The 12,117-nt window shown below is 35.2% G+C and overlaps 1 protein-coding gene across 3 annotated transcripts in view; it reads right to left on the bottom strand.

Moving 5' to 3' along the window:
• Positions 1–12,117, bottom strand: part of LRRCC1 (leucine rich repeat and coiled-coil centrosomal protein 1) — a 43,870-nt gene that overhangs the window by 2,139 nt on the left and 29,614 nt on the right. For 2 of the 3 annotated variants that reach the window (XM_063079561.1, XM_063079563.1), the window contains 6 exons: positions 7,177–7,378; positions 4,626–4,811; positions 3,788–3,962; positions 2,805–2,968; positions 2,220–2,428; positions 1,990–2,127 (listed from right to left, as the gene is read on the bottom strand). In XM_063079561.1, the coding sequence (XP_062935631.1) occupies positions 1,990–2,127; positions 2,220–2,428; positions 2,805–2,968; positions 3,788–3,962; positions 4,626–4,811; positions 7,177–7,378 (1,074 nt within the window). Of the gene's footprint in view, positions 1–1,989; positions 2,128–2,219; positions 2,429–2,804; positions 2,969–3,787; positions 3,963–4,625; positions 4,812–7,176; positions 7,379–12,117 lie in introns of those variants that run through there. The other variant, XM_063079562.1, reaches the window with a different exon arrangement.

The raw sequence follows: 12,117 nt of genomic DNA, 5'->3' as shown, positions 1-12,117 counted from the left end.
AAATATGTGGTGTGTGGGTGTGTGTGAATGTATAAATTAGAATGTCATTTCTTCTCAGATGGCAGCTTTTACATTCACACTTTAATAGAAACATAACTCAGTATTATGAAAATATCAAAGGATTATACAGTAACTAAAGATATAAGTAGTTCATCATCCAACACACTCTATTAAAGAGAACAGATTAGGATAGTGTAACATCACTGGAAGTTTGTTATACTTTCAACCTCCAAAAGTTAGAGTACTCTGTTTCCCCATTTGAGTCTAAGGATATGGTTTATAAGCATTTTCACAGATGACTACTATTAATCTTTTTTTCCCCTTGTATTTGCAATGTGATAATTTTGAGAAGTACATACTACAGGATGGTTTAAGTTTATGAACATGTATTTCTGACTTCTTTATGCTAATGCATAATAGACAAAATCCTATGTTAATAAGTTTTCACAAAACTTTAGTGCTAAAAGTATCTTTAAGGTAAAAAAACAATTCCTTTATATTAAATATGAATACTGCTATTAAAAAGTAAAGTCCAGATAATGAATGCATTTTCTTGTTTTGATATATCCACAATAATCACAGATTGAACAAGAGAACTATGAATCCAAAAGCCTTTCTTATATTGCACCACTTAGCAGCTGTGGGACTAGGGACAAGTCTCAAACTGAGTTAAGATTTTTCAATTATAAGACAGGATAATCCTGCCTGTTCTGCCAACCTTACAGAATTACTGTTGGGTTCAAAATAAGATAAAATAAGAAAGCAATTCAATTTATAAAATGTAAAAGCTATATAAATAAAACCTGTTTTTATTAATAATTTGCTTATTTTAATTCCATTAAATTAAAAATTATATATACCAATATTAGACATAAAGTCATCAATGTATAAAATCTGCATTGTTTTGTTATGACATAATAAACAATGTACTGTAAAAGATTCTAAAACTTGTCAGTTTTTATGATTTTTATTAGATTTTTGCTAATTATAGGAAATGATTGTTTCTTTTATAATCTGAATGACTCTCCAAATTATAAAGTTGCTACTGGCAGGATAGAAAATTGCAACAGGTTCCAAGCCAAGGTCCATGCATTAGAGTGGTTGAAAGCAAAGTGGAACAGGATCCATTAACAGAAAAACAAGTAACTGTGCTATCAACCAATACTTTCTTTAGAGTATAACAATACATTTTAACTCAGTGTAAATGGAAAAGTAAGAAACCAAATTCCAGGTTCTATTAGATTTGATATAACAGGGACCTACCTCTGTATGATACTTGTAGGCTATCCATATGCTATGCTTTCCATACCACTCTAAATCTTGTCATGAGAACTAATCATTAAACTATGTTACCTATTTTTTGAGGTACCTCAACTTTATAAATTATATAGTTTGAAAGGGAAAACCTTATTTTCTCCTGAGTATTTTATGGAATCCACACAATAATGGCAGCAAGGTACATATTTTCTTTCCTGTCTTGAAAATCAGCTTGTGCAGGCTGACTGCTATCTAAAACTGCTTTAGCCTCTTCAGGAGCTCATTGCCCCTAGTAGTCAAATGAATTTCTCCTCTAAGCTCCATCTTACAGCAACCAAAAATATCACTAGCTGTTTTCAAACAGTTGAGTTTTAAAACAATAACTGTAGTAATAAAAACAAAAGGCTCAAACAATTACTGTGTCAGGCACTGTTCTTAGAATTATATAATTCATATAAACCATATATATTCATAAATACAGGGGTACTTCAAAAAGTCTGTGGAAAAACAGAATTGAAAAATAATACGAATCTTTTCGTGAACTTTTTGAAGTACCCTCGTACACATATATAAAATTTCATTTTAAAGATGGAATGGAAATAAAATTCTTGGCAAATAACTATGTCCTACATGTTTTTTAGTCCCTCTTTCTTTCTTTATACATATCTCATCCATCCCAATTCAGTGTTTATACTTAAACAGACCCCACATTCTTCAGGACTTAATACTTACTTCTGTAGTTCAATACTTTTGTCTCTTTCTGCTTTAAGTTTCCTTTCCTTGTTTTCAAATTTTTCTTTCACTTCTCTTACTTGTGTTTCAAGATGACTTAGAAGTTCTCCTTTATCATGCCACTTCTGATTAAGGGTGCTAATATGAGAAAAAGTAATTTTAAAAGTAAATTGGGTATATGAAACTATTAAGCTACAATTCATTTCTCAGTGGGAAATACTGTGTAATACCTGTAAGCTTTTCTAATTTCTTCAAGTTCTAATTCCTTTACTTTTAACTGTTGTTTTAATTTTTCTTTTCTTTCATTATGCCTTTCCAATTTCTCAAGTACATTATCTAGTTGTAAAGATTTTTCATCAAGTTGTTCTTGAGCACATTTTTCTATTTCAGTGATCTTTTCTTGTAATCTTTTGATTTGTTCATCTTTTTCTTGTAAACACTTCAAGAAAAAAATCAGTATTTTTATTAACCTTAAATGTTTCATATTGTTAATTAGATATAGTTTATCCTTTAAAAGTAATTTTAAACACATAAAATGCTAATTTTCTTGTGACTCCTAACCTTTTATTGACACTATTTCCAGCTATCTCAAAGACTATTATAAAATTCTTCATAAAATTCATTTCAACTTAATATCACATAGCACTTTTAAGAGCAAAGGGGCAAATATCATAAAAGAAAATACATGATAGTCTGTCCTAAATTCTACAACAGTTGGGAAACATTGAGATAAATATTTTTTGGATAATTTGATCCACGGATTTTCAAATCTGCCATTTATTTGCTCTTTTCCCAAAATAAAAAGTCAAACTTACATCTTTTAATTTTCTAATGGTTTCAGTTTGGTCTTCGACGATTTTGCTCTTTATTCTTAATGCATCACTATCACTTTCATTTGCTTTTCGCAGAGATTCATTCTCTCTACATAAACTTTCAATTTGGGCCTCTAATTTTCCACGATTTTGGGCTAGAGAAGATCCTAAGACACAAATAGCATCAGTTTCAAACTTTAACACACCTTGGAGGTTTTGTATTTTATGAAAATCTAATTTAAAAATATATAATATAGTAAATAAAAACTGAATAAAGAAACAAAGTGGAAAGGGAGAGCAGACAAAAAGGCCTTCTAAACACTTGTGGCTATTTAAAAACCTAAAACCACAAATAAAGTCAAGAACAAATAACTCAGATATGTAATACTTAATTCATGTTATGGCATTCAAACAAACAAAATCATATTAAAAATTCCTACAGGGAATAAATAAATGAGCAGTATCCCATTAAGGCTAGCTATTCATAATTTTTATGGTACCTATGAATGCCATAAATCAGTGTGTATCTCTTGCTTTACAGTGATTGGAAAGGGAATGAGACTGAGGGCTTACCTAAACCTAAAATGGTTTTCATTCATACACTATTTTACATTTCTGCATGCACAATAAATGTTAGCAATATCTATAGAAAAAAACTGAATGCTGCATACTGTACAAATGTTTTAAAATCAGCATATAAGAATTATTTTTAATGATTTATTTAGCTGTAGTATTTTAAAATTATACATGGTTCAGAAAAGTGGCCAAATTATATTGAGAAAAAAAAAAAAATCAGAGCTATATCTTCTCAATTGTTGTAATAAACTATTTCCCATTTCCTAAGAAGATTTCATTCCTGTTTGGCTTACTTACATCTTCCCAGATAAAGTATCATCTTTTTTTTCTTCGTGTCTCTAGGCAGAAATAAGCCCTTCCCTTTCCCTCCAATACCCAGATTTGTCCCTTAGAAAATTTAAGAATATTACCCTGCTGTGCCAGCTCATGTCCCCAGACTTTTCTTTCTGTCCTTAAACCAAAAATTAGTGATTCCTTGGCTGCTAGCTCGGAAATAAGCTGGATTTTTTCATGCTTGAGAAGTTCTATTTGAATACTCTTCTGCTTGTCATCTTCAATCAAAATTTCAAGGGTGTTGATTTGATTCTGTAATACCCCCCCCCAAAAAATTTGAAAAATAATTCAGAGTAATTATATTTATGTGCTTCTTTATTTTCTATTTTTTGCATTTTATAATGAGAAAAAATGTTACTTAAGCAAATACAAAACAAATGTTTCCAAATTTTACATCAGAAGTTTCAATTTTATTAACTAAAGATAAATGTAGATCATGGAATAAAGTCAAAATACTCAAAATTTCTCACCAAGCCTTTATATCAAGTCTAAAAGTTTAAAATTGACACAATAGCAATAAAGATATCAAATTAAAATTTATTATAGCTAAATATATCTAAAAACCACCACCACCATCACAAATTAGTGTCAGCAATCCAAGTGATGTCTGCCAAACTTCAACCATTTGAGCATCACCTTAACAATTTTTGTTGTTATCACTGTACAACTGGCACCTCTTTAATCAACATATTTCTTAAAATTATTTCACATATTTTATTTAAATACTATTTTATGTTAGCAATACAATCTGTGAAATCAGGAGTTTAATCTCCTTAGTTACATTACTTTTATCATACACATCACAATATATAATTATCATTTAAAAGTTCATTTTGTGTACTTCCTAAATTATCATCACAACACACTTGAAAAAATGATGCAAATAATTAAAACGGACACGTTACAAAGGCTTACCTGTAAATTTGCTGCTGCTTCCTGTTTCAATTTGGAAACTTCTGCAAGTTTTGTTTTTTGTTCCTTCACCATACAAGTCAGATCTTTAATTAAAGAAGACGACTCATTTTCTTTTCGTTGAGCCCAAATAAGAGCATGTTTACTCTTTGCTAACTCAGTTGCAATATTTTCAAAACCATCTTTAACCTATATTTCAAAATTGCATTATAAGTAACAGTTCTCCAAATAATTAGAAAATAGTTGCTCTGGAAACAGTTTATATGCTTCATTTTTAGAATCACAGAGTTCTAGCAAAATAATAAAATTCAGAGATAGCTTGTTTCAATTTACTAGTTTCCAGATGCTGAAACAGAGACCCAGAGAGGTTACATATTTGCCCAAAGCCACCCAGGAAATTAATGTCAGAGCTAAAACCAGAATTCATTAATTTGACAAATACTGAGGGCCTGGTGTGTGCCAGACATTGTTCTAGACACTGAAATGTATCAATGAACTACACAGACTAAAAACTCTGCCTTTATAAAGCTTACACTCTGTTGGGTAGGGAATGACAATATAACAGTAAGCACAATAAATTATACACTATGTTGTATGATACCATGTGCTTGGGTGAAAAACAGAAGGATGTGAAGTGTTGGGAGACAGAGATTCAATTTTAAATGGTATAATCATTGAGAAGGTAACACTGTAGCGATGACATGAGGGAGGTAAGGAAGGTAGTAGCTATGTAAATATACCGGAAAAGAACACTAGGCAGGAATGTTGTGCCTGGCATGTGGGAGGAAGAGCGAGGAGGCCCATGTCACTGCAGTGGCATGAATGAAGGGGAGGGTAGTAGGAGATGAAATCAGAGGGCTGGATTCTGAAGGGTTTTGACTGTTACTCTGAATAAAATGGAGAGATAATGGAGATCTTTGAGGAGAAGAGGCATTATCATCTAACTTATATTTTAAAAGAATAATTCTAGCTGCTGTGTTTAGTCTAAACAGAAAAGAGGGACAAAGATGGGAACAGGCAGACCAATTAAAAAAGCCCTTAAAGTAATACAAGTGAAAGATAATGTGATTTATACTTGAGTGGCAGTAAAAGAGGTGGTAAGAAATTGCCAGATATATTTTTAAAATAATGGTGACAATCTCTTGAGGCACTGAATATGGAATGTCAGAAAAAGAGGAATCAACAATGACTAATGTTTTTGGCCTGCGTACCTAGAAGAATGGAGTTGTCATTGAGATGGCAACACTGCTGAAGTAGATTTGGGGGAAAAATCAGTTAAGTAGAGATGTTAAATAGGTGGTTAGATATACGTTTAGAATCCAGGCAGACAAAAAGTCCACAATGGAAATATAATAAATGATGCTAGAGAAGTTTACCAGGAGAATGAGTGTTTCTAGAAAAGAAAAGGGGTTTAAGGACTGAAACACGGGCACTCCAATAATAACATTTTGGAAAAAACAGGAGAAACCAACAAAGGAGACTGAAAAGAAATGAAATAACAGAAATCCAAGAACATCAAGAGATGTGGTGTTCTGGAAACCAAGTGAAGGAAGAGTCTGGGGGAGGGAGAAATCAACCCTGTCAAATCAGATGAGGGCTAAATTGACTCATGACTTTCAATGTGGATGTTGCTAGTGGCTTTGACTAGAGCAATGCTAGTAAAGCTGTAGAGATAAGAGCCTATTCAGAGAAGGTTAGAAGGTAGAGAAGTAGAGAAATCAGAGACAGCAAATATGATGGTACTTCAAAAATTTTGTAGAAAAATGAAACTAAGGTACATACTTTTGAGAAGTTCCATTTTAAATGGAAATAGAGACAAGGTGCTAGCCAAAGGGGGGAATGGGATCAAGAGTTTTCCTAGGATGAGGGAAATTACAGCATGTTTCTATGCTGAAGGGAATGATCCAATATAGAGGGAAAAACTGCTGATGTAAAAAGAGCTAGAGGCAACATCTGATGAAGCCATACCTTGAATAGGCAAGAGGAAATGGGATCCCGTGTATACCAAGTGGGAGTGACCTTAGGAGCAAGACAGCTTCTCTATAGCAGGGGTTGCAAAACTTTTCCATAAAAAGCCAGACAGTAAACTGTTAGGCTTTGCAGGCCAGACCATATGGTCTGTTTCAAGTACTCCACTCTGCTTTTGTAATGCAAAAGGAGCCATAGATAATATGTAAACAAATAAGCATGGCTCTGTTGCAATAAAACCTTATTTAAAAAAAAACAAAAACAAAAAAACAGGCATTGGGCCATATTTGGGCTTGGGACTGTAATTCTGCCAACCCCTGATCTATAGTAACAAGAAGGAATTCAGGTTCCCCAATTCCTATTCCAGTGCTCTCTTCACTCCAGCATTTATAATTTTACTTAATTTTTGCAACAGCAATGAAGAGTAGCTATTATTTGAGAAAATTAAGGCTCTAAAATTTATGTAATTTGCTTAAGATCATATAGCCAACATGTACATAGAGCTAGGGGTCTAAAACATAGACCTCTCATCAAACCACATCTTGTTAATTCTGTTTTCAATAAAGAGTTAGATGCCAATTCTTACATCTTCAAATCTTCTTGCTTCAAGAGTTAAAGCAATACGAAATTCATTTTCTAAATCCATATACTGCTGGTTTAATATATCAATTTTCTCTTGGTATTCTTTTATATGTTGCTCATGCTTTCTCTCTTCTTTGGCTATTTCTTTAGCTAACGCATCCTGAAACTCAGCATCACTAAAAAACTCCCTTGTGTCAAGTTCCTTCCTAGAATGAAAAACAAAGAAAAATCCAAGGATACCGTTTGCCTGAAAAGAATAATTTTATACGTCTTTAAATAGTTCTTATTATTTTATACTTCCATACTCCCTACTGTTTTTATGTGTGTATTTAAAAAAAAAAAATTATTTTAACATTTACTTATACATATTTATAGAGTACAGTGTGTTGTTTCAATACCTGCATATACTGCACAGTGACTTACTTAGGGTAGATAGCACAGTTTTCTATCCATTAGTCTACTATTTCTCCTTGCCCCTGCCTTCCCTCCCCTCTAGGCCTCTGGTAAACATTATTCTACTCTCTACTTCTATGAGAACCACTTTTTCTTTTCTTTTTGGATTCCACATGAGTGAGATCATGTGGTATTTGCCTTTCTGTGCCTAGATCACTTCACTTAACATGATGGTTTCCAGTTTCATCCATGTAGCTGCAAATGATTGACTTTCATATTTTCATAGCTGAGAAGTCTTCCACTGTGTATATATATGAGATTTTTAAATCATCTGTTGATGGCCATTAGGTTGATCCCATCTCTTTTTACTATTGCGAACAGTGTTTCAATAAATATAGGAGGGCTGAAATCTTTTTGATTTATTGACTTCATGTCCTTTGGGTATCTACTCAGTAATGGGATAGCTGGATCATACAGTAGATCTATTTTTAGTTCTCTGAGGAACCTCCATACTATTTTCCACAATGGCTGTATCAATTTACATTCCTGAGACTGGGAGCTTCCTGTCAAGAAGGCGGAACGGACGGTCCCCAGCATCAGCCCCCCCAACAAATCAACCAATTTACAACTATTAAAAAGCAACGACAGCCAAACTGGGTCTGCTAGAGCTCAGGGCAAGCGGAGGAGAGAACTACTGAGTTCATGAATGTGTGAGAATCCATGATGAGACAAAGAAAGGACCACTCCTACCATTTCAAATCCTGGCCACTTCAAGGCTGGAGCTGGTGAGTGCATGAAGCAAGAGATGGCAAAAGCTGCAGCTGTGCCTTTCAGATGAAGTTGCTTGGATGAGGCAGGGGAGAAGAGGGACTTGGTGGCCCTCAGGCCAGCAAGACCACTAACAGGGTTCCCGTGGACCCACATAGGAGTGAGGAGCCACAACAACTGGAAAAAAGATCCTCTCAGAGGCCAGTGAGTCATCCCAAGGGACCAGTGCACGGCCCATCCCATGGGAAGTGTTTAGAGTGTGGGTGGTGGGGGAAGATGGGCCCACTGGGTGAACACTGGGGCACAACATGGACAGCTGATCTGTCCCCTAATCAGCACAGGACCACTCAGTGGAGATAGATCAGGAATACAGATCTGCAGGGAGTGCAGTTTGCTGAAAATCTCAGGCCAGACCAGAGTTTCTACCCAACCAAGGTGTACACAAGACCCAGAAGTACCTACGGGGTCAACAATTAAAACCTGAGCTGCACAAAAAGTCTTCCCTAAGGAATCAACAGCAAAGCAGCAATTTAGCTCAACCACAGGGCTCAAGTGTGGTCCCCACAGGAAGTTCCTCCATTTTAGAAGAAACCAAAGGACAAAAAATTAGTTCCAGTGCAGTGTTAAGTGGTGGGAACAGCGAATAATCCAACACAGAACGGAAAGAAAAAACAAAATACCCACAGACCGGAGACAAAGTTTGATATTAACTAGTAAAGGTCTCACAGCACCAAAGAACACGTATAAAATCTAGAAGCACTGGGAGCCCCCTGGGCCCCCAAGCCAGGGATGGAGGAGGGCTGGGGGCCTCAGCCGTGCCCCCTGACACCCGCAACCAACCCAGCAATGACCACTGAGTCACTGCTGGAAGTGCCCCAGGCTCTCTAGCCAGGGTGGTGAGGGGCTGAAGCCCTTGGCCATGCCCCCTGACATCTGCAACCAGCCCAGCAATGACCACAGAGATGCCACTGGAAGCCCCCTGGTCTCCTCAACTGCAGTGGTGGGGGGCTGAGGGCTTCAGCCACGACCCTCTGACATCTGAATCCAGCCCAGCAATGACTGAGCCCCTGCTGGACGCCCCCTTTTCTCCCCTGCAGGAATGAGGGGGGTGTCAGAGGCCTCAACCACACCCCACCTCCTTCTTCTCCCACCATGTTTCTTTCCCCGCTCCCCCTCCCCCTAACATCTTAGAATGTAAAAAAATAATATTAATAAATAAACGTAAAATAATGAAAAACAAATAAATAAATGAAAAACAAAAAGACAACTCAAGTAAGGGCCTGGCATTTAATAAATGGCTGTTAAAAAAAAAAAAAAAAGACTACACACTGAATGTTTATGTCCCCGCAAGATTCGTATGTTGAAACCCTGCTCCCCAATTTGATGGTGTTTGGAAGTGGGGTTTTTGGGAGGTAACTGGGGTTGGATTAGGTCATTAAGTTGGAGCCCTCATCATGGGATTAAAGCCTTTACAAGAAGAGGAAGAGACACAAGATTTCTCTCAATCACATGAGAGATGATCAATCACAAGAGGATGGCCATCTGCAAATGAGGAAAAGGACCCTCTCCAGACCCCAAATTTACTTGCCCGGCCCCCGCCCAATTTACATTCCTACCAGCAACGTAGGGTTCCCTTTTCTCTGCATCCTTGTCAGTGTTCTGTTATTTCGTCTTGTTGAAAATAGCCATTCTAACTAGGGTAAGATGACATCTCATTGTGGTTTTAATTTGCATCTCCCTGATGATTAGTGATGTTGAACATTTTTTCATGTGCCTGTTGGCCATTTGCATGTCTTCTTTTGAGAAAGTGTTTAGGTCCTTTGCCTGTATTTTAATTGGTTTGTTTTGTTGCTGTTGAGTTGTTTAAGTTCCTTATGTTAAGCCCCTTGTCTGCATATATTTTCTCCCACTCTGTGTCTTCACTTTGTTGATTGTGTCCCTTGCTGTGCAGAAGCATTTTAGTTTTAGTTTCATTTGGGTATTTTTTGCTTTAGTTTCTTGTGCATTTGTAGTCTCACTCAAAAAAATGCTGCCCACTCTCATTTTGTGTAGTGTTTTGTCTGTTTTCTTCTAGTAGTTTCATAGTTTTGGGTCTTAAATTTAGCTCTTTAATTCACTTTAACTTTCCCATATTGTGAGAAATAGGGGTCTAATTTTATTCTTCTGTGTGTGGATAACCAGTTTTGCCAGTACCATTTATTGAAGAGGCTTTTTCCCCAGTGTATATTTTTGGCACCTTTGTCAAAAATCATTTGGCTGTAAATAAGTGGGTTTATTTGGGGGCTCTATTCTGTTCCATTAGTAAATTTGTTTTTATGTCAGTACTTACCATACTGTTTTGGTTACTATAATTTTATAGTATATTTTTAAGACAAATAGTTTGATGCTTCCAACTTCGTTCTTTTCTTCAAGATTCCTTGAGCTACACAGTCTTTTATGGTTCCATACAAATCTTAAGATTGCAGTTTTTTTTTTTTTTTTTTTTTTACTTCTGTGAAGAATGTTGTTTGTATTTTGACAAGGAAAATTGTGTTGAATCTATAGGTTGCTTTGGATCATAAGGACATTTTGACTATGTTAATTCTTCCAACCAATGAATATGGGATATCTTTCTATTTATTTGTATCCTCTTCAATTCCTTTCACCAAAATTTTATAGTTTTCATTGTAGAGGTCTTTTCACCTCCTTGGTTAAATTTAGTCCTAGGTACTTCATTCTTTTTAGTAGTTATTGTGAATGGGATTACCTTATCAATATCTTCTTCATCTATTTCACTATTGGAGTATATAAACAATATTGATTTTTGTGTATTGATTTTGTATCCTGAAACTTTACCGAATTTATTTCTTAGTTCTAGTAATTTTTTGGTGGGGTCTTCAGGGTTTTCTATGTATATGATTATGTCATCTGTCAATAGTGATAGCCTGACTTCTTCCTTTATGATTTAAATGCCTTTTATTGCTTTCTCTTGCCTTACTGCTCTGGCTAGAACTTCCAGTACTATGTTGAATAAGAGTGGGGAAAGTAAGCATTCTTGTCTCATTCCAGATGTTAGAGGGAAAGCCTCCAATTTCTGTCCACTCAATATGATATTAGCTGTGGGTTTGTTGTATATAACCTTTACTATATTGAGGTCCATTTCTTCTGTACATAATTTATTGGGTGCTTTTATCATGAAGGGATGCTGAATTCAATCAAATGCTTTTTTGGCATCTATTGAGATGATGTTTTTTTTCCCTTCATTCTGTTGATGTAATGTATTACAGTTATTGACTCACATATATTGAACCATCTTTGCATCCCTGGAATGAATTCCAATTGGTCATACAGAATGATCTTTATAATGCATTGTTGGATTGTATTTGCTAGTAATTTGTTGAGGATTTCCACATCTGTATTAATTAGAGATACTACTGGTTTGTAGTTTTCTTTTTTTGGTATGTCTTTTTTCTGGTTTTGGTATGAAAGTAATGCTGGTCTCATAGAATGAGTTTGGAAGTATTCCCTCCTCTTCAAATTTTTGGAAGAGTTTGAGAAGGATTATTATTAGTTCTTTTTAAAATGTTTGGTAGAATTTGGCAGGAAAGCCATCTGTTCCTGGGGTTTTCTTTGTTAGAAGACTTTATTACTGCTTTCAATATCATCACTCATTATTAGTCTGTTTAGGTTTTCTAATTTTTCATGATTCAATCTTGGTAAGTTGTATATTTCCAGGAATTTATTCATTTCTTCTAGGTTTTCCAGTTTGTAGTAGCCTTCTATGATCCTTTGTATTTCTGCAGTA

This window comes from Cynocephalus volans, chromosome 15 (genome assembly GCF_027409185.1).
Source record: "Cynocephalus volans isolate mCynVol1 chromosome 15, mCynVol1.pri, whole genome shotgun sequence".
Lineage (NCBI taxonomy): Eukaryota > Metazoa > Chordata > Mammalia > Dermoptera > Cynocephalidae > Cynocephalus > Cynocephalus volans.
This window is presented reverse-complemented; position numbering and strand designations above follow the sequence as displayed.